This window comes from Malaya genurostris, chromosome 2 (assembly GCF_030247185.1).
Source record: "Malaya genurostris strain Urasoe2022 chromosome 2, Malgen_1.1, whole genome shotgun sequence".
Classification (NCBI taxonomy): domain Eukaryota; kingdom Metazoa; phylum Arthropoda; class Insecta; order Diptera; family Culicidae; genus Malaya; species Malaya genurostris.
The window spans coordinates 352,602,690-352,630,166 of record NC_080571.1 but is presented as its reverse complement, the minus strand read 5'-3'; the positions used below and the strand labels follow the sequence as shown (position 1 = coordinate 352,630,166).

The following is a 27,477-nucleotide window of genomic DNA, read 5'->3' as shown; positions in this document are numbered from 1 at the left end:
ACTTCAAAATTGTAGTGAGTTAGGTAAAAATACGAATGGTAAATTAAGAAGGTTATAAAAGAAAAGTGTGATATCATAGTATATCTCTACCAAATTTCCAATTTTTATTAAAGTTGCGGGAATTTTAGTGGGGCATAACTCCTCCATTCAAATGTCGGAAGGACTTGCCCTCCATAGTTGCCGCCACAGAGACTGTACAATTAAACTCACGCTTAGTTTTGCTTTTAAAGTATATTCAAAAATGAAAAACTGGAAAAAGATGTAATTTCACAAAGTACTTTTATCTTTGGTAGACTTTTAATAATAACTTAGTTCACGTAAGGCGTTAGTTTGGGTTCAGTGCTGTACTTAACAGTAAATATCCTCTAAATGTAGTTCCTCGACTAGAAAAAAAAGGCTAGTATCAGGACCTCTACAGAGAATTATTTGGTATTCATGTATAAATTGCCAATTCACTGTGAATCTAATTATTCACTTAAAAAAAACTATGCAAGTATCTGCTCTTTCTCTTGATAAATCACAAAATTTCTACGCATTGTGACTTTTGATGGAACTGTAGAAGCATTTGTATTCTGTTCGACTGCAAAATCCAGGAGTTTCTTCTGAAACATTAAATACTATTTCACTCCTGATTGCTACTTCGATACTGATCGGGATCAGCTGCCTTTCTCAAATGCTACGGCGAAATTAGCAGGGATTTCAAAAACTTTTACTAAATGGGATTGATTTCTACAGTAGAAACGGCCGACTTGGAGACTTCCCAGAATATACTAATATAAGATTTTAATCGTGAACATTTCTTGTTTTATCTAACGTATCAACACAATTTTTGCTACACGCCATCGAAAATATAATCAGCATTTTATGATAAAATTTCCAATTGACATAACCACAAATTATTCAAAAGTTTTCTGAAACGTATGGTATCAAAGGGTAAGCGACGATGATTTTGAGGTAATAAGCGACATTTTATTTCCCCGTTATCTACTGGGTAGGTATAAAAGGTATGTTTGGTTCATTCTAGCTTGCGCAGTTAACGCAGTTTCAAATGGAGGAGGAATAGATTTGCTGGTCAAGCGTTGTATATTCGAGGGAAATGACATCGAAGTGACATAATTAATTGGTTCTTTTGAAAGCAAACATTCAGTTGCTTTGCTTTCAAGAAAAATGCACCGAACGGTGTTCAATATCGGAAAAAATAAAATTACACCGAAAAGCGAGAAACGACTGATTTTGACAGTCCTTCTATGGCTATAAATGTTTACAAAGCTATTCAATTTCAACTGTTCAAATATGAAAATCAGAAGTAAAAGTAATCAATATGGTGAACTGTTCGCAGTGAGAGCTTCGCACCAAACGAATGGAAATAAAACCAACATTCATTTGTTTTTCGTCCGAAAAGAATACAAAACTAATGATGCGTTTTGATGACTTCAGGATATGCAAGTGTTTCCAAAAATATTCTATTGTTCATTACATTTGATTTGAATTAAAGGCAACTCTTCGTATTTACGTCAATCCGGTTACGTCTTTGAAATTACCTGCCCGTTTTTTTTCATGTAGAGCACTTTTTTTAATGTACTATTTTTCACACAACACAAAAAAACCTGATTGATTGGTTGTATTGGAATGTCTACTATCAATAGTGATATGAACAAACAAACCTAAAATATTGCTGTTATTTATTCAACATTCCTCAGAAGCAGTACATCAGATTCAAATAATATTATTAATATTATAATACTAACGAGTTTTCGTGATAGACGATTTTCATCAATGAAGCTGTAGTCTTGAAAAATTAAACATGACATAAAATAAGAAATGTTATTTTAACAGATTAATTCATTCTTAGTAGCTCAAAAAATAGATTTGAAAAAATTCTTTGAAAAAATTAAGAATGAACTGTTAAAAAAATACTCTACGATGAATGAAGAGATAGTACAGTAAAATAGAGTAACTAGAAAGTAGCAAAAGTGAAACCCCTGCAATTATGGCCTTTTACGACGTGGAGGCAATAACCCATCAAACTTATTGCGCCGGATTTGACGTGGTCTGTAGGCTTGTCCTGTCTGGGAACAAATAATAAGTATTATCAATGGAACTCAACCCCTGGAAACATTCGATACTATTGCATTGGTGAATGGACGGATTGAAATCATTCACAAATGACAAATACTCGACTTGAAATTTGAAATATGTTTTCGAAAAGTGTTATTGTGCAGTTTTTTTTTCAATTTTGGTTAATTTATTATCTCATGTGAATCATAATTTGAAGAATGCAACTAACGATATATAAATAACGTACATTGCAAACCACAATTTAAGAATAATCAAACTCTGGTTCAGCGAACGCGACGGTCTTCTTATGTAGCGAAATGAAGCCATATTATTGCTAGCATGTCAAAACTCTGTCGTCAACAACCCTTCGAGAAGCCACACTGCGTATCAGAGAGAATAAAATAATTCGAAACCTCAGACAACACATGCACAACATTCAGAACACGAACACAGCTACATCTCGAAGGTCCACCTTTTTCCTACCGTTTATTAATAATATAACAGAATTATCAAAATGACTCCACCTTTCTGTCATAATAATAAATTGTTTATGATATTTTTGCGTCTATCCCCTTTTTACGACGTTCCATTTTAGCGCACACACTTCTACTTGAAGTATATGAAATTGGAACCAGAAGAGTGGTATTGGTGCACCTTGTCCGTCTTCGTTTCTTCCTTACTGCCTACTCTGAACGACTCCGTCCTTCTCTGACGTGAAACTGTGCACATCTGTCCGTCTCCCTACGTGTTCAAGCCGTTGATTATATTTATGTTTATGCTTTATGAAAGATAGGCGAGCAAAAGAAGAACTGCGGGTTTTCAATAAATATTATGATTCGTGTATGTTCCATCGCTGTACACATCCCTCTGCAGACAGACGTACGACCGGACAGATTACTCGAGACGAGAGTTTTCCAAGCTCTGATTGTGTGCAGCGAAAACACGTTAGCGGCTGGTTCTCGTTTACCATCGTTTGCTGTGCTGTGCTGTGCTGTGTGAGAGAGTTTTTCTCGCTCTTGTTTCTACGCTCAGCATAAAGCAGCCCACTAGGCGAGACTATGTGCCTGTGTGTGATGTCGAAGCGGTGTGCTGAGCATAAAACATCAGTAGTGCATCCGTTACTAGTGTGGAGGGGATGAATTCGGATTGTGGTGGGGATGAACGGCACTTCATCAAGGGAATTGCGTTGCAGGCTGGTGTTGGTTCCGCGGTCAGACCAGTCTTTGCGCTATCGTCGTACAAGTAATTGGTTCCTTTGTCAATATTATGTGGAAGTTTGTTTAGTAATGTTTTGTAGTTTACGGAAACGCGATCTCTGCTAAGAGGAGCTGAGCCACCGCGTGTGTTGTAGCGGGAGAGCGGTTTTTATGACACATGAGATTTTTTCATCCGTCTTTGTGTCACGCAAGAAAAACAATACTACGAACATACAGAAAAAAAATCAAAAGACCGAGATTCGAAACTCGAACGCTGCATCATAGTGAAGTGTAAAATTATTTGTGTTTTTTATCGACTCGTCCATCATACACGGGTGTATGCTCGCGCGCGCTCACTCTCTCCCTCTATCATCTAGCTCTATGTATCTTTCGGTCTCGAACTCGATTGATTTTGACTTATCGACCGAATGGCTCGCTTAGCATATAGTTTTAATCAGCAGTAGCGCGTTGATTGTTGAATGATGTGGTCGAAAACCGCAAACGTGAACGAGTGATTTCTATTCAGTAACAGAAAAATACAATTATTTGCCTAGTACTCGCCACATTCGCGAGTAGTTTGTAACGGAATGTCGAACAGAGTGAAACGTTTAGAGTAATCCAGCGATCAATCAGTAGAATTATGCGACACTCATTATCCCAGTTCAAGTGAGGTGCTAGTAGCAACAAACAACTGTTCCGACGGTGATATGAACATAGTGATGTAAACAAAAAAAAAAGAAAACAACCACAAATTGGTGCAATAATCTGTCCCGTCAACAAATCGGAAGTGAGCAAAATATTAGAGTAGTGCGTATATAATGACAGATGCAATTGCAGAATAGTTCGAAAGGTCATAACGGGACTGTGTTGAGCAATGATCCAGGTCGATTCTGTTGGATATTCAAGATTGAAAGATGATTCGAGTGCTGAAGGTGAACAGAACTTATTTACTAATATATCGAAACATAAAACGGCTCTATTTGCTCATGCCGACGGTAGTCTGTCTCTAGTTGCGAATAAAGCTTAATGTAACAAATAAAGCTGCATACGAATGTTCATTTGCTTTAAGATGTCAATTGTCGATTCATGTTTCTTTTCGTACTTAATTTTAGAAATGGAATGATAGGAGTTCATGAATGTTATTCCTATTCTTCTGATTTGGGAAAACAATTGAATAAAGTTCAAGCTTTGCATGGGCAGATGTTTCTTAAGATTAAAAAAACAATGATGAATGATCTTAAGGTTAAGCTCGAGGGTAAATAAAGTAACATAATAATAATTGAGAAACAAATTCATTAGATGAGATGTGATGTGTCTATTCGTTGTTTTGTATCATGGTTTTATGATGATCTAAAATATATACAAGTTATAACAAATCGCAGCAACTTTTTTTTTTAATTTTTAGAGGTTATCACTCGCTATTCGGATCAGAAAAATATTCTGATCCAATGTACGGGGTTGGAAATCAAAACCAAGTAGGCTGCGTGAAAGCCAATGGATTTACTCGTCACGCTATACCTGTTCTTCGTATTAGAATTATTAGTCTACAGCTTTAGGGCATGTTCAGGAGTGGTTTAGTTCTAGATGCATAATTTATATCAGTTACAAAATTTAAATCTGAATTTTATAACAAGAAAAACTGGCAGCCCCAGCAGTGTTTTACTCGTGTTTCAAATATACAAAAAAATAGAACAGCATCGTAGACCAGTTTTAAATTTGACAGAAGAACTGGTCGAATAAATAAAACTAGAACGGCTTGCTGGGGATACATTTGTTCCAGTTTCTGCTCTATTATAGATCTTCCATATAGAACTTCTAGCTGCTGAATTTGCTCTTAGAAGATTAAAAGTGCCTTCTATAGTTACCGGGATTTACATTGCAAGGGTTAATCTGAAGCACTAGTTCCTCTCTCAAGGCCAGTTGCGAGAGGCTAATAATATTCGTTTCGGCCGATAACATTAGAAAAACTACATTAGGAGTTGTTTTAATAAACGTTTGATAGTCAACAAAATAATCGATTTGAAGAAAAAATGTATGTAGAAAAAGTAAAAAATTAAATAATGATTTCGCAATGTTTGTTTTTTGACAATTTGCAGTTATATAATGTTTATACATTATCATGCATAGAAAATCGATAGTACTATTAAATCAGTTAAATCGAAAATCTGATTTAAAACCATGATCGATGTAAATTTAAATTGGAATACATTGATTTTTCAATAAACAAGTGTATTTTAAAAAGCGCTTGATTTTGCTTTCAAAGTATATTGAAAAATAAAGAGCTGTAATGAAACTTTCCATTCAATTTGCAAAGTCTTGGTGTTACATTCCTTTTGTGGAATTTGGCCTTTCTGTTTCAACAGACTTCGCAGCCGATTCATTGCATGGCTAGTACTACGATCCTCCATTCAATTATCTGCTCCAAATATGTGCCTGAAACTTGATGTAAATTCACAAACTATTTTTATTTGTGTGGCTTTACATTTGGAGTTGATCTAATGTATCTGATAATTAAGTAGTGCACAATTCTACTTTTAGATTTGTATGAATAAGATAGTAATTCGGTTTTGAAGTTTCATCCGGATATGTTTTTAAATTAACTCTTCATTTCTAGTTTCAGTGGGATCACTGATAAATATATTTCGTGAATGTATATCAATTGTGCATGCACGTATTTGGAGCAGGTAGTCGAAAGGAAAGTTACTTTACAGTTTCTCGTTTGTCAATATATTTTCAGAGCATTCTTTAAAAACACAGTCTTGTTCATTGAAAAATCAATGCTCTCTTAATAAATTTTATATCGTTCATGGTTTTAAATTAAATTTTCTATTCACCTGATGTCTATATTACTGATTTACATGTCGTGTACATTTCATAATTTTTTTTCTATGGTAGCTTCGACTGGATTCTCTAAAAATATTGAAAATTGACTATATTTCAAGTTTGCAACCACACTATCTTTTCAATACAACAACTGTATATAGCAAGAAAATGCGTCATTGATTCGTTGCAAACTAAACATAATTTAGAGGACGGGTATAGCGGCGTGATGTTTTTCACGCAGTCCGCCTGGGTTCGATTCCCAACCCCACACATAGGAACAGAAAGTTTTCCTAACCCGAAAAGGCAAATGACGGCAATAAACATAAACATTAGTAGTAGTAATTAACTACCGATGGGTAGTTTTACTAATTAAAGCATTTAAAATTGCGATGATTGACGCAACTGACCTAAGCGAGTTACTATTTCGGAATTTAAATTGAAAAATTCAGCTCAATCTTCAAGACACGGTAATATGGTTTCACCGCGTAAAGACCATGGTTTTGTCGCGAAAAGAACATTGTTTTCTAGAATGTATTTTCTGTTTTGAGTCTTTCCATGAGAAAATGAAATTAAATGAAATACGGAAATAAAAATTTTCAAAATATAATTTAGAAGTTATGATTTTAAGAAGATTTGTAATATGTTAGCTTCAAAGGGAAGAATTGATTTACTCAACTTCAATTTTTATAATGGACGAAACCGGGAGATTTTTTATTTTTTTTAACTCCAATTCTCAAAACGAGCAAAACTAATACATTTGATAGGAGTATTAGCACAAATTCAGACGTTATGTCGTAATATATAGATTACAATGATGAATGAAATGAAATATTTTTTTTTTGCATAGCATTCTATCGTTTATAGATTTTTTCACTTTAACAAACGTTTTTAATGCCTCATCCTCGAATAGAAAAATGATGAGTAGCAAATAGGGAATTTCTTAGAATCAAAAATAATTCTTCTTGATAATAATTCTTGAAAATATTTTTGTTATAAACTGCGTTATGATTTTTGTATTTGTTCCAAAAAGTCTGATAAAAACGGTTTATTTATTTAGATAGAATAAATACATTTTATATAAAACTAGAAGAGAAGAAGTATGTAAAAATATATAAAAATACATTCAGATGTATTTAAACAAAATAGTCGGGGTTTGCTTGCCGGTGATTAACAGAAAAACATTTAATTTCTATTTATCAATCGAATATTCCGCAAAATCAAGTGAACATTTTGACTAGGACTTGTATTCCAATGCCTTTTTTTTTGCTCTTTCATTAAATCATTACACAACCCATCACATTGTCACTTGATTTAGAAGGTTCCGGAGGAAGAACATTGGAGTTACGATTAATTTTCATTGATGATGAATTGGTTCATTCTGATTATGAAATCATAATCAAGGGTTATGACTTTGTGAGAAAATAAAATTAACGGTTCCATGATATTTGAAGCATGGGAACGATAACGAATTTTGTTCCGTGCAATCATATTTTTGGTGTCAACATAACTATTGCAAATTTGTGAATTTTCATAAATACTGATATTTGTAAAATAAGCAATAATTTATTTATTGTTGGTGTGTTACGAATGTAAGCAATGGATTCGTGCTTGTGTACCAAGTCAATTCTTTGTCGTTAAGGTCTAAGATCGATTGTCCGGGAAGGATTCTTAATGTCAGCAGGATCGTAACACCATCCATAAAATGGTTCTGTACGCTATGAATCGGCTGTGAAGTCCATTGAAATAGGAGGTGAAATTTCACGGAAGAAATTTAATACTAAGCGTCTAATCAAAACAGTCGGAACATATAACAAACTGTACTTTTTTCTTATAAACGAAAACTCATACCGAAACTAGTTTACACGAAAAGGATGAAATATACGTAGTAGCAAAAGTAAGTCTTCATTATGATCATTTCATCTATTGCAATTAATTACTCCCTGTGGTTGGAATCATTTTTCGCATGAAAGCAATTTATCAATAAATCGATTCATTTCATTTTTCAGTGGCTAATTTGTTATACAACATATAAACTAGTCTAGTCAGCAGCGCAGACCAGTTTATGTGTGTGATTTGTTTGACTGGGTGTGCATGAATCTGCGTCCACGTTTGCATCGGGATCAGACTGAGCCGTGATCGTTTGAAGAAACAAAATGAAAACGATACGCAGAAAGATGTTAGTTGGATCCAGCGGTTGTTCCTCAGACCATTACGAGCAAGCATCGACTTGGCACATACGGCTGTTTTTAATACGCACGAATCCATTGGTTACATTCGTAATATACCGACAGTGAATAAATTATTACTTGTTTTACCAATACCGGGTGGAAGAAAACGGAAAGATTAGTATCAATCGTATTACCAATATTTATGAAATTTAACAAAAATGTGATAGTTATGGTGAAGCCAAAAATATGATTATGAGTAAAAAAATCTCATATGTTCCCGGTTTCATACGATATGAAAATTGAAGTTGTGTAAATCAATTATTCTGTTTAAAACAAACGGCCGTTTACTTACACACTCTTGAGTCGCTGTAAGAAGATTTCACTAGAAATTCTAGTGAAACTACACATTTGGCCGTTGATAAATAAATTATCATGTTGAGTTTAGAGCTTTTCATACGCATGATACTCATGATTTGCAGCTAATATTACTCGTACATGATCGCGAGATTGAGCTTTCATTATTATTCGGTATGAAGATACTTTAGGCGTCTTAGAGCTAAGGCCTTATTAAATATATCGTAAAATTAAAAAAAATGGGTACGCAGCGTACTGTCACATGTTGTTCCGATTTCTTCATTACAATAATTTCAATTAATAAATCACTCAGTTCACAAAGCTAAAGCATACCTCAGTATTCGAGCAAAAATTTACTCGTTTCGTGCAGTAAATCGAGTACATAAATTTGAAGCTTTTCGGTGTAACTGACTAAAATCAAGCGCGTAGAGCACATCGCTCAGTGGCAATGTAAACGGCAGTAAAAGTCAACGGGAGTCAACAATTGAATGCATAATTTTATCAATTTTAATGAGGTTAGCTCTCCGCCAAAATAAAATTCGTACCAATTGTTATTATCAGCCCCGGTTGTGCGGTTTTGTTTCAAATATGAAATTGCGAGGCAGACATTAAAATGCAGCGAAGTTTTCAAAGCATACGAAACAGAAATATGACAGAAATACTCTGAAAAATTGGAAACCATTTTGATTTTAACCCGTTTTTTTTTCGATCGTCTTGCCGCCACCGAAACCGGCGACCATCGATCGTCGTTCGACATTCCACTTGTGTGCAGTTCGTTTCTTTTTGGTTTATTCTCCTTATCACCTTCGTTGTCAGACAAGTTGTGCCTTTTCCTGAACGAAATCACTGGCTGCAATTACCAGTTTGCTCATAAGATTCTGCTGGAATCTCGGCCGAACATGGAACTCGCCGGGTAACCCAGGCACGCATCTTCACACAGCACGGCCAGATCAAGTTCTGGAGTTCCTGTATCATCTTCCGACGCTTTTCTTTCATCTTCTCGCACTTCTTTAATTCTTCCTATATGGACACGCATACGATCTTTACATTATACTCGCGATTTTATTCAACTTCAGGTGATTTTATTCAACTTTACTTAATTCGAGCTTATAAGTTCACAAACACATGCCAGCGCTGGAACAGCCATGTCGAATCTAAGACAAACGCGTCGTCGGTGCGCCTGCCAAAGTCCTCGAGAGATGCTGTTAATTTATACACATCATCACCTGGAGGAAACCAGTTTTCTGCCCGAACACCACTCGAAACGCCCATAATCGTTCCCAGTCACACACACGTCCTGATGCAGCGGTGCAGTATGCAGGGAGATTCATTTTTTGGACTCTTTAAGAAAAGTCTTGCGAGGTTATGCTTTTATCATATTTTTGAATAGTTTTTTTATGAAATTAAGCTGTATATCATAGCTCCAAATGATAGATGATTTATATCGATATATAATGTTCTTAGAATTGTTTTGACTTGAAATAAATTGCTTATACTATTAGCTATCAGAACGCATTTGCTCAAATGTCACGTTTCCCGATAGATTTGGAGATTTGTACTTTGTGAATGGCTCATACTAGAAGCTAGAAACAAACTGGGCAAATTACTCAAGTGAAATTCTTGGAGAAAAAATTCCGACATGCTTCTTTCAATTGTTTCATCAGAAGCATCAATGTTCATTTTTTAAATCACACTTATTAAAACTGACGCATATTAGAATAACCATGTTAGGGTGGATCAAAAAGTCGATTCTTTTGATGTTGTTGTGAAAGAACTGGCATTTTTCAAACTACTAAATAACTACTGAACCGATTTTTTCAACCGATTTGGAATGTTGTCTAAAAATGCTAATAGTTTCTCGGGAAAATAGGTACATACTTCGAAAAAACCTTGCGATTTTACATCCCATAAGATGCACTTAAATGAAGCGTCGCATGTACATGAAATTCATTTAAATAAATAAAAAAAAACACAGATAACGAGAACGGTGACTTGAACCGAGAATCATTGAAGTACGTCCGTTAATCGACTGAGCTACAGCCGCACTTGCTAGCTGAATGGAAATTACGGTCGGAACAAGTAAAATTCCGTCCTATCTAACATTAAGTGATTACAAATGGAATTTTCAGTCATTTGACAAATTAGATCTTCATGAATTGCACCATATGTGGGATTAGGTCACCAGTATAATTCAATTTTTTTTTAAGTGTAGATATGATAAAGCTGTAGCTTTATGTTCGAAAACGCTAATTGTATAAGTACTTAGCGGTTTTCATGACATACGCTGGTTTTTAATGTTTCCTATACTCGGAACACGATTAAAACGCTTCTGGAGTTGGCAGTTTTTTTATTTTCAGATTCAAATCCTAAAACTGGCACTAATTATGCGTTGAGAACTAGAATACTCATGAACTTATCTCATTTCCCTTCAATTATATTAGACCACATAAACGCTAGATTTGAAGAATATATGATTATTCTCGTCGTATAATTGACAAAATCTATTTGCGGCCGATCTTGAAGCCGGCCGAGAATTGAATGGAAAGTTACTTCACAGTTCTTATTTTTTCCATAAACTTTGAAACGAATGCTAAGCTTTTTTTTAAATATACGGTCATGTTAATTGAATCAATGCATTCCAATTTTATTTTAAGTCGATCATGGTTTTGAATCAGATTTTCGATTCAATTGATGTCTCTTTTATCGTGTAAATTTCAATATATTTTTTTCTGTGTAGAGTTTAAAGATGAAAGAGAGAAGTATAAAGCTAAAAGTGGTCATTTACTTTTGCATTTCACATTTATTTATTCAGCCTTCATCAATGTCGTTTTGTTATCTGTGTTGTCATATTTGTTATATTTTCAGAATATCATCTTTTTACAATTTGATTGTTGCTAAAATATTTGTGGACGATCGGTGCTCAAAATTAAAAACTTATGATGAATTACGCACAATGTGTTGCATATCTATCTGCATTTATGTCATTTTGAGTCACTCGTATACGAGCTCCAAACATGGCCTAAATGCAGAAGAACGTTGTTTGAGATAGTTTTCTTTTAAATCCAGTCATTCGATGAATTAAAATTACTATAGTGAAATTTATAAGATTTCCTTTTCGGGTTGAATGCGTTCACAAACCTTTCTTGAAATCGATATGCTCGCTGGTTAAGCTAAGTTGAGATTTACTTAGTTTCTTGTTTCACTGTTGGTATTCCGTCTACCAAATATTCGAAAGAAGTTGTTTGGAAAATTGTAATATTAAATACATGGGAGTCGAGTTCTGTTCCGTTCCAAGTTTATAACTGATTCTGTCAAGAGTATCTTCATATACCTCGTCTTCTTCGGTAGTCACGACCATTGTTCCTGGTAAACGATCATTGTAAGGTTAAAACCTGGGTTAAATAAATAAATAAAATCTCTCAGTTAGTGTTTGCTAAAAAAAACAAAATAAATCGATCTAGTAGTCTCTCACCAGGAACCAATACTTTTAGAAAACCATTACCGCAGCCTGCCTGGATTGAACCTAACCTGCATATAGGTTCTAGTTTTTTCTTTGATCTTATAATCTTTAAAATAGGAATAAAAAAAGAACTGATATTCTAAAAAATAAAACTTCTTCACTTATTTTTGGACGAACTAGTTTATTTTGCCCATTCACGAGATGCCATATCTACATTCCCTTCTATTACAGCTATGTGAACACACGGACATATCATCTATCATCGACGGGAAAAAGTCTTCACGCCAACTTTGATTGAAAGTTTTAAAAAAAATTCTGTAGTTGTCAAGGAATTGATTTTTCCCATTCTTAATGGTTTTCAATCGTTTGTTCAAAAATTTTTTGAAATGGAATGTTTTTAACCAACAGTTTTTCAGTACATCGTTATGATTATAGTGAGAATCTTATAGTTGATCGCCCTCTTCAACCTTTAACTCCAGAACTGACATTCAGTTGAAATGAAAAGACCAAATTTTATGTATTTGATGTGATAGAAACACAGATTTGAAATATTCCCAAAATGAAATAAGCTGATAATGAGCTCATTATACAGGGTGATTTTTTAAGAGCTTGAGAACTTTTTTAAACAATAAAACGCATAAAATTTGCAAAATCTCATCGGTTCTTTATTTTAAACGTTAGATTGGTACATGACATTTACTTTTTGAAGATAATTTCATTTAAATGTTGACCGCGGCTGCGTCTTAGGTGGTCCATTCGGAAAGTCCAATTTTGGGCAACTTTTTCGAGCATTTCGGCCGGAATAGCCCGAATTTCTTCGGAAATGTTGTCTTCCAAAGCTGGAATAGTTACTGGCTTATTTCTGTAGACTTTAGACTTGACGTAGCCCCACAAAAAATAGTCTAAAGGCGTCAAATCGCATGATCTTGGTGGCCAACTTACCGGTCCATTTCTTGAGATGAATTGTTCTCCGAAGTTTTCCCTCAAAATGGCCATAGAATCGCGAGCTGTGTGGCATGTAGCGCCATCTTGTTGAAACCACATGTCAACCAAGTTCAGTTCTTCCATTTTTGGCAACAAAAAGTTTGTTAGCATCGAACGATAGCGATCGCCATTCACTGTAACGTTGCGTCCAACAGCATCTTTGAAAAAATACGGTCCAATGATTCCACCAGCGTACAAACCACACCAAACAGTGCATTTTTCGGGATGCATGGGCAGTTCTTGAACGGCTTCTGGTTGCTCTTCACTCCAAATGCGGCAATTTTGCTTATTTACGTAGCCATTCAACCAGAAATGAGCCTCATCGCTGAACAAAATTTGTCGATAAAAAAGCGGATTTTCCGAATGGACCACCTAAGACGCAGCCGCGGTCAACATTTAAATGAAATTATCTTCAAAAAGTAAATGTCATGTAACAATCTAACGTTTAAAATAAAGAACCGATGAGATTTTGCAAATTTTATGCGTTTTATTGTTTAAAAAAGTTCTCAAGCTCTTAAAAAATCACCCTGTAGATATAAACAACATACTGTATGCTATCAATAGGAAAGATTCAAAACATGGGTTTTGAATACTTTTGATTTTGATCGCTGGTCATAGTCATATTCGTTTGTTTATTCAATCAGAGTAAAATTGACGACGTCAACTCGACCACTAATGAGATTTGTTTCTTAGAATTCTATTTAGTGAATCAGTTTGAGTGACTTTAACTTTTCTTCGGAATTACCTTTTTTTGTCCCGATTGAGCAGAGCACACTGAGAGGAAGCTCGTGATAACTATCATGAATCTGAGATCAGAAAAAGTTGCCTTAAGTGAGTCGATAGATTTTAACAGGTGGGCGGTTTGCCTTGGTTTTTTATCCTTGATCTGAGTAAGTTGGTAAAAAACACTGTACTAAAAATGGAATTTTTGTGTACCCCCGAAAGGGTACTAGCTTATTTAGTACAGTGAAAAATGACCTTAAGGTTAAAACCTCAAATTCTGAACAAAAAAAGTTATATTAAATGTCACAGATTTTCATAGACAGTCTAATGATTTTCTGAACTGTTCTTTAGGTATCTGATTATTTTTCATTCCATATATCCCTTCAATAATTGGCACGATGCGGTTCAACAAAATTCACTCGGTATTTTCAACATACTCATACTAGTATTAATCACACAACCACTGCGAATAAGCACACCAACACATTCACACGTGGATTGTACAACGGGATGTTGTGATCCTTAAAAGGCCAAGGTTGAGAAGAGGCAAATGTTTTCTTTATAAATTCATACGCTTAACACAGCAAGAGAAGATTTCAAAATTCACTTCATTCACTAAATTAAATATAACTTGTAACTTCTTTCACCTGGCAACACTGGAAAACATAAACGCAGTTACTGATCCTAATCAGGGTGCTCATATTCACAATTTTTTCTGTAAAACTAAAGATTTTTTAATCACTTTAGCTACAGTCACAGATCACAGATTTATCACATTTAAAAAGATTATAGGTTTTTAGATGTTTCACCAAGATCTTCAACTTTTTTTATGCAGTTCATGCATCACAGATGGGGGAAGAATTTCTAATTTTGAAACACATATTTTTATATGGCAGCCCTGCTCCTACTCGCTCTTATTTCAGTGTACACACAAAGAAAAAAATGTATCAACGTCTAAATTCGGGTTTACACAGTGATTTATTTTATTGAAATAATGACAAAAGAAAATCTGTTCTGATATTGCAAATATTGTTGCTTGAAAGTTCAAAACCAGATAGTTAATCTTTCTCAGTGGATTAGTTTATTTTTGATATTTTTCAAACATATTTTTACTAGTGCGTTGCTGTCAATTTTTTGACTAATAATTTCACAGTAAATAAAATTTGAAAAATCAGTTTTAAAAGAACGAACTTTGGATAAAGGTAGTATTTGTAGCGTTTTAAATTTACGTACTAGTCAGTTGAAACAATAAAATAAAATTAATAAGCTTAACACTACTAGTTATTTAAACTAACGTTTTTGTTTGTTTCATTCATATTTTTAGTATGGTTCGGTAATAATTGAAAGAGGAAGTAAATAAAAAGAGGCTCTCGTTGGCAGTTAGACCATTTTTTGTTTCGAATATACAGGTTTTAACTTTAGGTCGTTCGCTTCTTCGAGCCAGAAAAATTTTATCCTATGTGTGGGGTTGGGAATCGAATCCACATGGGCTGCGAGAAAGGCGTTGACTTACCCATCACGCTATCGAATTATTCACACACTACAATCTAACTCTGTATGGTAATCGGATTGCACCGAGAAATTAGTACTTCTGTAGTTCTTAAAAAGTTAGTAAAAAATAATCTGGAGTTCGGTAAAATCGATTCATAAATAAGAGCAAATCACCATCTTGTTAATCTTATCTACCCAAACATAGCAAAAAAAAAACTGTCGCAATAATTTACCTAGATTTTGGGGATATTCACTTTCCATTCATCCTTGAAGCATTCTACTCAAAATCCAATGAAAGTGCAGGTCAGAGTCTAAAATTAGTGAATTTTCTTTTAGTTTTCACTAAATTTCGCCAAATGCTATATATTTTTTTAACTAATTTTCTGAGTACTTTGGAAGTATTTTGGATACATTCAGATGGCAGAGTGGTATATTAATTTCTATAGTCCAACGATTCGGTTGGGTAAAAAAATAGAAATCCAGTATCAAATATGTTGTTTTTGTGAAGAAAGCGATAAAGCGATTCTACAATAAATCAACCGAAACAAATATTTTTTTCGAAGCTTAATTCATAGTAACTTATTCGACCTAAATTTAGATGAGTATGAACAGCCTTTTTCAATCCTCCTAGCGGTATAATGATGCCTTTCTCATATTACTTATATTTTCAAAAACATGACTAGAAGATGCTGCCGAGAATTTTTTTCAAACTTGAATAAAATCAAATACTTTTCTTGGGTATAATTTACCATAACCTTTTCAATTTAGCTATGTCAAGTTATTATAGATTTAATTGTGGCTAGCCTGCACGCTATACAAAATTAAACAAAGAACGTTGAGTGCTAGGCGATGGTGTTTTTTTCTTCCGTACCAGCACGTACCGATGCGTACCGGTTTTACATAATTTTGTATGACAGTTTGGAAGTTTTGACCCTCATCGCCCTCTAATTCCGGAACTGGAAGTCGGATCTAGGTAAAATGGCACAGTATCTTTTAAGACTATGACAGCTTAAATTTGAATCATAATTTGTGAAAATCGGTTTAACCGTTGCTGAGAAATCGAAGTGAGTTCCGTTGTTGGAGCTTTTCTTGACAATAACCGGTGCTTTCGTAAGCGGAAACCGGGGACTAGCTGTCGCAAAGTAGATTTATATATTCACTAACAAGGTCTGCAACTAGATGAATTTATCAGTAAGTTTTATAAAAATTTGCATCTTGTTTCGACATCACTTGTGAATGGAATTTTTTTAACTTATCGCAGTGTAATACCGGAACCGGAAGTTGGATTTGGATCAACTTTTCGGGGACCTTTTATTTACATCTTAGTTTGTAGAAATCGGCTATGAAATTTCCGAGGAGATTGCGTGGGGATTTTCTTATAGATTTGCAGGCATTACCTTGTAATTTCGGAACTTGAAGTCGGATAAATATAAAAATCAATGGCAAGCTATGGGACCATAGGACCTATCGTTTGAATCTAAGCTTGTGAAAATCGGTTCAGCGATCTCTGAGAAAATCGAGTGACATTATTTGTGACATACACACAGACATACATACAAACACACACACACATACACACAGAAATTTTGTGATTTCGACGAACTGAGTCGAATGGTATATGACACTCAGCCCTTCGTTCAAAAGTCGGTTTTCACAGTGATGGAATAGCCTTTTTATATGAGAAAGTAAAAAAAAAAGAACTGTTCACGAGAACCTCTCATCGCATCAGATTCCGTGAAAACGGTGAGAAGCTCAATGTAGTTATTATATTGATAAACGCAATTGGTTCTTGAAGCATCATTGTATCTCAGGCATCGTGAGCATACTTTAACCGATTAGACCGGTGGAAACATTGATTTAGGTTTTAGAAGTTTTGAAGAATTTCCCAATTTTCTGTGAACAATATATTATATTATATTGTTATTAATTTAATTATACATCTATTTGCCACCGATTTCTCATTTTGAAACCTTGCCTTTATAGTTTAGAGCTCAAAGCTGTTAATTTTATGTAAATATACAAGTATTAGTACTCTTGAAACAAAATCTACGGATTTGATCACAGAGAAAAGTAGTATCACTGGCTCCAAGCAAGAATCAGTATCGAACCGACTTGCACTCGGTGCGGCTCGATAAAGCCGTAATGCAGGTAGCTATACAAAGCCAAAGAGCAGGTTCTGGACTTTCTGTGATTTAGTTTTGTACGCCGTTCGCTTCAAACGAGAGACATTTTCATCGAAATTCTGAAAAAAAACAAAATTTTTGAGAAAATGGATGAAATCTTTATTAGCATCGATAGAACGATCAATTTAATTTAATGTTTGGAAATGATTTCATGTAAATGAATGCCTCGGCTCCACTTTAAATGGCTTGTGCAAGGTCCAATTTTGACACACTCTCTTCAATATATCGGCCGGTATTTCACGAATAATATATTTCTCGATTCACGATCTAGGCGGCCAATAGACGGACCCAAAACGTGAGTGAAACTGTTCACCAAAGGCAACTCTCAATTTGGTCATTGTTTCGCGTGCTGTTTGGAATGTGGCACCGTCTTGTTGAAACTACATGTCAGGCAAGGCCGAAAAAAATCGTCAATCATCACACGGTAGCGCTCGCCATTCACAGTAACGTTCCGCCCATCGTCGTCTTTGAAGAAGCACGGCCCGATGACGCTATCGGTTCATAATCCACACCAAACAGTGACTTTTTGGGATGCAATGGTAGCTATTGCAATGCTTCTGGCTGGTTTTCACTCCAGATGCGGCAATTTTACTTTTTGACGTATCCATTCAACTAGAACTGAGCTCCGGCGCTAAACACAAATTTTCTGTTAAAAATGGATCTTATAATCCGAGCATGAATTTCGATAGTAAAATTCAATGATTTTCAAGCGTTGTTTGTTCGTAAGTCGATTCATGATTAAATTATAAACCAAGTTTGAACAAGTTTGACAATAATTCACGCGTGATTTTTTTATATCATTTGTTTTATCCCGGCTTTAACCATTTTGGTCGTTCACCGGGTAGAAGTTATTAAATTTGATCGTTTTGGCTTACAGAATTTCGTGTTGTTTTATGTTTGTTTTGTTTTCCTGTTCCGTTGTGGCCGCGGGATATAATGATCCCATCCCAAGAGGGTCCACCCGTGATCTGTCAAAAACAGTGTGGCCAAAACAATATCAATTGGACACATAAAAAAGCGTAGTAATGCACTTAAATTTAAAACTTTAACATACACTAAAGCTTTACAATTTACAAAGTAATTCAAATGAATTTGAAGTCTAAACGGACTCCAAATTTTTATTTTATTAGTAAATAAATGATTTTACGCCATGTATAGTATTAATTTTTTCATCTAAGAATGAATGAATTGTACTCCGAACCAGGGGGGCGAAAACGCTCAATCTACAACAAAAAAAAAGTTTGTGACAGAACTTTGTGAGTCCATGGATAGAACCCGATTAACGTTGTGAATAAACTCCAGTTACATTTGTTTGTTTTTAGAATTCAAGAGCATGAACGTTTTCGTTGTGAATTTGAGATCGTTCCCGTCTGAGGGAAGGGCCGACACAACGTCTGATGCGAAAATAATACTTATATGGTGTTTCTTTAGCAAAATCTAGAGTAAAATAGCCCAGTAGATACATTATAAATTCTCGAGAATTCATTTTGTCATTATATCTGATGCGTGTCTTTAAGACCGTACAGTAAAAAATACAACGTAACATAAAATTAAGAATTGACTAATCGAAAATTTTCAACGTTAATCATAATTACTATCTTCTTTGCATAGAAATTCACTAATTGTTGAGTTGTCCGATTAGGACGAGAGTAAAATTGTAAAGGAATTACATGATTGCTTCTGGTGAAAGTCTTTCCCTCTATGAGCGTTGCACCATTTAAACTAGACATAACAAGCAGTACTCAAACATCAAATGGACTAAACCTCGATACAAAAAAAAAGATCTGGGATTAAATTCAACACTGTACGCGATTTCAATTTATTGAATCGGCGTTTTTTGAAATTTATTGCTACGTGTATTAAAATCTGCCATTCTTCACAAATCAACAGTTTCATGAATCGGACTAACTTCAAATGAGACGCTCGTCGAAGCTATGTATCACCGATGATGTTTGATAGCGTCGAGCGGCTATCACTTACCGGGAGAAGCTGGTGCAGACAGATATGGTATATACCGAGTCATGAGAGGTAAACTTCGAATTGACGTTGTGCGATCCTGAGTCTGGCTGTACACTTTTCGATCATATAATGGCAGCTTTGACCAAGCACAGATTTTAAACCCGAGAGAGTACGTCAATGCTGGTCAGATAAGGCAGAATTTACACAACTCAACCATGCCCTTCATGTAATCCGAGCAGGGATCGTGTGAGAGACGGGAGAGAATGAAAAAATGCATATATAAATGCAACTAAAGGTGTTGGGGCGGAATAAAAACTGGAAAGGCCACATACGTTTTGGAGCAGTATTTTTCAAATCTATTTTATTTTTTGTTATTAAGATTTAGCCAGACTTTTGTTTGATGAAGAATGAAAAAAACAAATTCATAGAGCTTATTACTTGATATTTGAATCTTTTGAAACAACGCGCACAGCAAATCGTTCGTACTTTTGCGAAGCATGACGTATTCCCTTTTCGCTCTGAACCCTGTTTATTGTGATATAAATTTACATACAGTGTTTCTTTTGTTCTTCTACATTACATTCGCACAGATTTGAAGGAAAATGGCTACATTGATAAGGACAGCAAAAACGAAAACCAGTCGGTAAAATTACTATCGAAGATGTCGGAAGAATTTGCCGAGGATTGCAGCAGGCGGGAAAAGTTGAACGATCACCATCATCTTTCAACGCGGCATCAACAGCACGATCGTGATGAGATTGCGCATAACGAGGATAATTTAAGTGACGAAGAGAATAATGACGAGGACACTGGCCGAAGTGAGGATACAAATGGCAATAAGAAGAGCGACTATGGATACCAAAATTATACGAATCACGGAATGAGGGATGATCAGTCAGCAGCCAATATGGCTGGATCAACAGCGGCTGCTGTGGCACTTGCTGCAGCTACAGCAGCGGCGGCTGCTGCTGCATCGAAAAATCCTATAGCTGCTACTTCCACATTGTCAAACGAATTTAATCCCGCCGCATTTTTTCCTCCTCCGGGACAAATGTCGATTCAAGCCTTTCAGAATGCGATAGCCCAATTTACCGCTAATGCGTTGGCTAACAATATGGATAACGAAACGGTGGTGAAAAATCTCGCCATACTGCAATCAGCATTGTTTACTCTGCAGCAACAGCAGTTTCTGCAGTTTCAACTAATTCAACACCTACAATCTCAGCTGGTGAAGAAGCATAGCGTTAAAGATGAACCAACGAATGAATCTAGTAACAGTTCCATGTTCGATCCTAGCAACAATAATAATAACAATAATCATAGTAAGCGAAACGAGCCTCAAGACCTGCGAAAACAGGAACGTCCGGAAGATGATGAAGAAATCGAAGAGGAAGGAATTGAAGATGCTTACAGTAAAAGCTATCAGATGGCGAACATCATGGCGGCGGCAGCTGCCGCTAGCGGTGAAAATCGGCCAGTGATTCATCCTGTTCCTGAAGAAGACCTAAGGTAAGCTTAGTTATAGAATGTTTCCTTGCGACGTGAGTTGTATATTTATCTCGTTTTTCGTTTATTTTTTTCATCAAATCTAAATTATCAGGAAACCGAAGGCTTCCGAAATGTATGTCGAAAAGCCTCCCAGCACGCTCCCATCGCCATCTGTGGTGTCTAGTGCAAATGTCAGCCTTACCACCTCCTCCTCTATATCAAACACTGCTCGAAGTAGTTTATCCGAAAAGGACGAAATTTTACCATATCAGGACTCGTGTTTTTCCTCGTTAGCCGCAAATATCATAACTGATCATGCACCGTCGATTATGGGTGAACCGAATTCACTTGCGATGTTGGAGAAGAAGGCACAGGAAGTGCTAAATTCTGCCTCGCAGGGTATTCTGTCGAACAATCTGCTGGATGAGCTTGCATTTGCAAACGATAAATCATCTCCGAACGGACGGAATGATGCTGCACTGTTCAAGCATCGATGTCGGTACTGTGGTAAAATTTTTGGATCCGACTCATCACTCCAGATCCATATCCGGTCGCACACAGGAGAGCGACCATATAAGTGCAATGTTTGTGGAAGTCGGTTTACCACTAAAGGGAACCTGAAGGTTCACTTTCAGAGGCATTCGGATAAGTATCCACACATACCAATGAATCCGAATCCAGTCCCGGAACATTTGGATAAATACTTTCCGCCGTTGATTCCTCAGGAAGCATTGAAAGAGCAACAACAACAACAGCAACAACAGCAGTCACAAACTCCCTCAACATCTATTCCGCCTCCAGGACCACCAACGCAATTTCCTGGCATTGAATCACGAGGGTTCCCTCCCAGATCATTTTTCCCCGATTTTTATTTACCTCGACCACCACTCGATATGTTCAGCAATGCTCTCAATGAGCCCCCTCGGAATCCTGTAGATCTCTCACAGGTCAAAAAGCCAGATCCGCCAAGAGAACCTACTCCAGAGATGAGGATATCACCGGAGGTCGTGATACGCGAAGCTCCACAGATAAAACAGGAACTCATGGAAGAGTCTCTAGACCTTTCGGACAAATCAACAAAGACTGCCCACAAGGAGGAAGAAAAGGAAGAAATTGAGCAGGAAAAAGAGGAGAGCGCTAATCTCAATAACAGCACCAGTGAAAAAGATTTCCCACTGAAGCTGAAGAATAACTCTATTGAGAATTTGGCGACCGTTCCTTCAGTTTCTCCGCCATCGAGCTCCTCATCGGGATCACTGTATCAGGATACGGTGCTGGATCCATCATTTTATTCAGCGCACCTTCCTCGGCCAGACAGCAATGACAGTTCTTGGGAAAATTTTATCGAAATCTCCTCAGAAACATCGAAACTGCAAGAACTGGTCGATAACATAGATAGCAAAACAACTGAACCTAATCAATGTTTGGTGTGTAAAAAAGTGCTATCCTGTCGCAGTGCACTTCAGATGCATTACCGCGTTCATACCGGTGAGCGACCGTTCCGATGTAAAATTTGCGGCCGATCATTTACCACAAAAGGGAATCTAAAAACGCACATGAGTGTCCATAGGATAAAGCCACCAATGCGAACCCTTCACCAGTGTCCGGTATGCCATCAAAAGTTCTCCAACATCTTTGTCCTGCAGCAACACATTCGGCTACATACTGGAGAAATGACTGATTTGACACCTGATCAAATAAAGGCAGCGGAAATCAAAGAGTTCGAAGGGCCTGACATGCGATTAAACCCATTTGGAGTGCGGCTTAGCGAGTTCACACCAAACAATCAAAACAAGCGTAGTCTAGAGCATTCTGATGAGGAGAATGAACACGATGGACAGGAAGAGAAATCGCACAAGGTGCCAGTGAATGAAAAGATCAAAGTCAAATCCGAACTTACTTCCCCGGCAATTGAAAATCAAGTAGAAGATTTACGTGCAGTGAATTTGCAACGATTATCAGTGCGATCGCTGCCAAATGATGAGTTCACCCGTGACTCGGCATCTGCCAGCCCAAATTCGTCCGAAGCGAAGCGTATGAGATCATCTAGTCCGATGGGTTCGATATCATCGATAATGTCCACACGATCACCTCTATCAACACCACCAACTTCTGGAGTTGAGCAAATAGGAACGGGAGCGGCTGGACGAGCTGCAGCTGCAGCGGCAGCGGTAGCAGCTTTTCCGTACGGGCCACCATTTCTTGGGATGCCACAGTTTCCTCCGTTCATCAATCGGCCGCCTTTTCTTGGAAATGTTCCCATTGTGCCACCCGGTGCAAACATGCCACCTTTCGGATTGTTCGGTAAGTGAAAGCTTTAGGACTAGACATTGCATATCTTTTCAGAACAATAGATTTCTATTACAGAAAATTTGATTAATTGTAGGCGTACGTGGAAACACAACAACTTGTAATATTTGCTTTAAAACTTTCGCCTGTAATTCCGCGCTCGAAATTCATTATCGAAGCCATACGAAGGAGCGCCCATTCAAATGCACAATCTGCGATCGAGGATTCTCTACCAAGGTAAAAAAACTGATTGACTATTTCGAAACTCCCCTTCCCTCCCACCGGTCTTAATTTTCTACTCATTTCTGTACAGTTACCTATCTATCCTAGAGTCCGTCCCTGTATTCAAAATTTAGACTGAGTTTTCTGTTGTGAACCGAAAATTCTGTTTTTTTTTCGGTAACCACACAACATGTGCCTTCAAATCGATAATCATACTTTGTCGAATCCTATGTTGTATGTGAAAAGCAGTAAAAAAAGACGTCCTTTGACTGAGTGTATTTTTTGTATGGCTTGTTGAAACCGGATATTACTTTTTAAAATTCATAATTTCGTTATTCTGGTCATGCAGATAATTATCGGTCAGTGAAATGTACGATGAATGAATCAAAATTAATGTAGGCGGTATTATTTTTAGTGTATTCTTTTCGTTTCACCAATATAAAGCCTTGCGTCGAAGGAAACCGAGAGTTGACCTAACATAATTGTCGTAAAGCCAAGCGACATTTATTCTTCGATCTCGGATGCAGTTGATAGGTAGTAGAAGATTTTTTTTTCGAGAGAAAACAGCACCGGAGGAGATTAAATTTCATGTGACATTAGCAGAGCAGTGCAGAGAATGAGGAAAACCGAAAAAAACAAGAACGATGTAATCGAGCATAAAACCAAACGAGTACAATACCAAATTTTCTGTAATTTGATAAAAATAGAACTGAATTTACCCTCACCAATTTGATATCGATACCTTGCGCTTACAGCTCGCACTACGCTTCACCCTCACTTTCTTAATTTGGCTGCCTTTTCCCTCTAAACGATCTTTCAGCTTGCTGGCCCTGGCCCTCATCTATTTAATGCTGCCTAAAGTGTGCGCTTCAATCGTGCGCAATAAATTAGAGCAAGATTTTTTGGAACTAACCCGAACTCAACTTTTCGTCACTGCACACTTTTTTTTTGTTACGTTTGTTTTATTTAAAAGTATAACATATATTTTGAGTTTGAATAGCACATGATATTTTGTCGGTGTCATTAATGCAACGATAAATTTTTTTTAGCACCCAGCTAGTAATGAATCAGAATAAATTAATGCGATGTAACTATGTACCAAAAAGTAAAACAAAAAATCGAATTGACATACTAGAGTAGATGCATCGAATGTGCCAAAAATGAATACATTTTAAGTGTCTATTTTCATAGCTGTCGTTTTTAACGTTCACTCTTCTACTCACACTTACTTAACTTGATTTAACACTTCGGTGCGAGTCGGTTGATGATTTTATAGTGTTCTAATTATAAAACTAACTCAAATGTCTTTTATTACATAATTACGTCTTTGCTTTCTCGTGCACAGCAAATAATCCATTCTATCTCACACGTTTCCTTAGTGAATAACAGTAGAATTAAGCGTAATGCGAAGAGGAACGAGAAATACTAATCTCTGTTGTTGTTGTTGTTTCTCAATTGCAGGGAAATATGAAGCAACACATGCTCACACACAAGATCCGTGATATGTTTGGCAGTTCGGGTGGCAATTCCGGAGACGAATCGCGCACACAAACCCCACCACAGGATCCGAACAACTCTGGTAGTAACTCCACTGGTGGTGGAGTCTTAAATCCTGCGGTTATGAGTCGATTCCCGCAGTCCTATTCTCCAGTTCCAATGAAGATACCAGAGGATTACCCTCCGAGCGGTGGACGGAAACGAGATCGTTCGCAATCTAGGGGGTACGACAGTGCTTCGCCATCGATGGTCAAGCAGGAAAGAGAAAATTCGATTGATGACAATGGCTCCAACAGTCTGCAGTCGAATGTTTCGGAAGCGCCTTCCAACAACAACTACCGAGAATTCATCAACAAAGATGTGGATATCAAGAACTGGTGCCAAACACTAAAAGAAATGCCAGAAAACATTGCTGCAAGTTGATAACCTGACATGAACAAATCTTTCATAACCGGTAGGGAAGTCATGATGAATGATTTTATACTGAAATTATAGTTCAGTACCATTCACGATTCGCTTTCGCGTAGAGCTTAAACATTTACTGGCCAAATAAAATCAGTTGTTGTTTCAAAGCTGAGTGTGAATTAGGCACAGCACCACCAGCAGTACAGGAAATGGAACTAGTAATCAAATGTGCGATCTCAGATACAATCCCTATCTTCGTTTTATTGATGAAGAAAACCGAATTTGTATTTTTAACTGGAAATGTCTATTTTTGTAAAAATTGTAACATATCATCACAAATTTATATTAATTGTTCATATGGCAGACGGAGATTCAGATGGATATTGTGGAACAGTAGAATAACCACATAACATCCACATGCACAGTGTTAAAAATATAAAAATAAAAAATGAGGCAAATAAAATAGATCATAAAAATGCGATATCGTTTCGAATTTGGTGCGAAGAAAATTGTGAATCAGTCTTAAATAGAAGCGTATCTGGTAAGCAAAGTGACGCTAATTACCAATGATGTAGCAAGAAATTCAATCCCAAACAAATCCATACAAGGAGACTGTACAATCTACGTTAAGTCCTCGTGATCTTGAAAATTCGCTTAAAATGATGGAGTAAAAATATGCAAAAGACCGATCAGCAAAAATCAACTTAAAGTTTTTTTTTGTTCGATGAGAATACATACCTATTGCAAACACCGGAAAGATAGGAAAATTGTTTTGTATAGAGCATAATTTAGCTATTATATGAGCTTAGAAGCTCTTTTAAAAGTACTGTATGTGCGTGTGTCACTGTATGTATGTACCTATAACATTGAAATAATACATTATGCTTTATGAAAGTCTAAATCAAATAATTATTTAAATTAAGTTATACAAACAATGAAATAATATTTGTAAATGTATAGTTATTGATGAAGGAGTAACAAATCGTAGAAAATAAAATGTGAGAAAGAGATGTAAGAACATTCGGACCGATTTGAAATCTTTGTGAAATTGAGATATGAAACAAAAACTACCAATCAAAACCAGACATACCATATTTTATTTCTTAAATCCTATAGTTTATACCATCGATTATCGTATCGTCAGCTTGATACGGTTGCGAAAATACTGAAAACGAATTATAGATAGCGTAATCGTTAAATCGCAACAGATTGGTATCCCTCTTTCACATTTTGAATCGATAAACAGACTTGCAGTTTAGTTTCCTATTTTTTTCTTCCTTACATTTACGAATGTATACCAGAGAAATGAAATCTAATTAAACAACTTTTTGTGATAATTTATGTTATTAGGTTTTATATTTTAGGTATTTATATTCTATTTTTATGACTCTGTTTTTATTGAGAATGATTATGTACAGCAGCGAAAAACGGAATGACAAAATAATATACAACCAAAAGAAATATTACAGTGTGAGATTGTTTGAATTGAATTCCGAACCGAAACTGTCCTTTTACTTTAACAACTTTTCTCTTAGAACGTCAATTTTTGCTGACTTTCGTTTGAAAATATAATGACAATATCTTTACTATTCCTTGTTTGTTCTATGTACATATTTTTTTTTAGGAAAACCAAATTCCACAATATTCAGACTTTGAATTCAACATATATATATTTAAATTCACTCAAAGATCATAATTTTTTAACGGAGTCAAGTTGGAATGTGTTGTCGTCGTTGAGTTTGGTTTTATTAACACGCATTGCATGATAGATGATATACTTAACATTTTTCGAGATGTTTGGTATTGATGAGAGTTTTAGTTTGTTTGCCGCGCTTTACTATGATTGCGGTTGATTCGGTCGATAGTCTGAACCAGAAGTACAGGATGCACTAATTTTTCCTAATGGTTATAGATGACGTCTTGAAAGTTTAATTGCAGGGTCTACCTTTGTCAGCCGGCTGCTCGCGAAATTGACATCCAATATACTGATTCTCGTATGTTACCAGTGATTTAGAAGGATATCCTCCGCCCAGACTGAATGTCATATAAGAAGGAAGCCCCCTACCCCATAATCGTATACGTAACACATGTACGCAATCTTGGGTGCCAGAAAATAACCTGTTTTAATCCACTTAGTGGTGTGAAAATGTCTTTCTCATTAACATTTCATGAGAAAT

General features: G+C 36.1%; 1 protein-coding gene across 3 annotated transcripts; it reads left to right on the top strand.

Annotated features, from left to right (window-relative positions):
- The first annotated feature begins 3,280 nt into the window (after positions 1-3,280).
- LOC131432170 (homeotic protein spalt-major) lies at positions 3,281-26,762 on the top strand. Of its 3 annotated transcripts, none has more exons than XR_009229811.1 (5): positions 3,281-4,186; positions 19,990-20,908; positions 21,000-23,191; positions 23,255-23,413; positions 24,860-24,998. XR_009229811.1 is itself a non-coding variant. In XM_058598283.1 (5 exons), the coding sequence occupies exons 1-5, from the start codon at positions 4,129-4,131 to the stop codon at positions 25,316-25,318; spliced, it is 3,768 nt and encodes a 1,255-aa protein (XP_058454266.1). In that variant the 5' UTR covers positions 3,281-4,128; the 3' UTR covers positions 25,319-26,762. The 3 variants fall into 3 exon arrangements, 2 of the variants coding, with proteins under 2 accessions (XP_058454266.1, XP_058454267.1); XM_058598283.1 differs by having other exon boundaries at positions 23,274-23,413; positions 24,860-26,762; XM_058598284.1 differs by lacking the exon at positions 23,255-23,413 and having other exon boundaries at positions 24,860-25,047.
- The last annotated feature ends 715 nt before the right edge of the window (positions 26,763-27,477 follow it).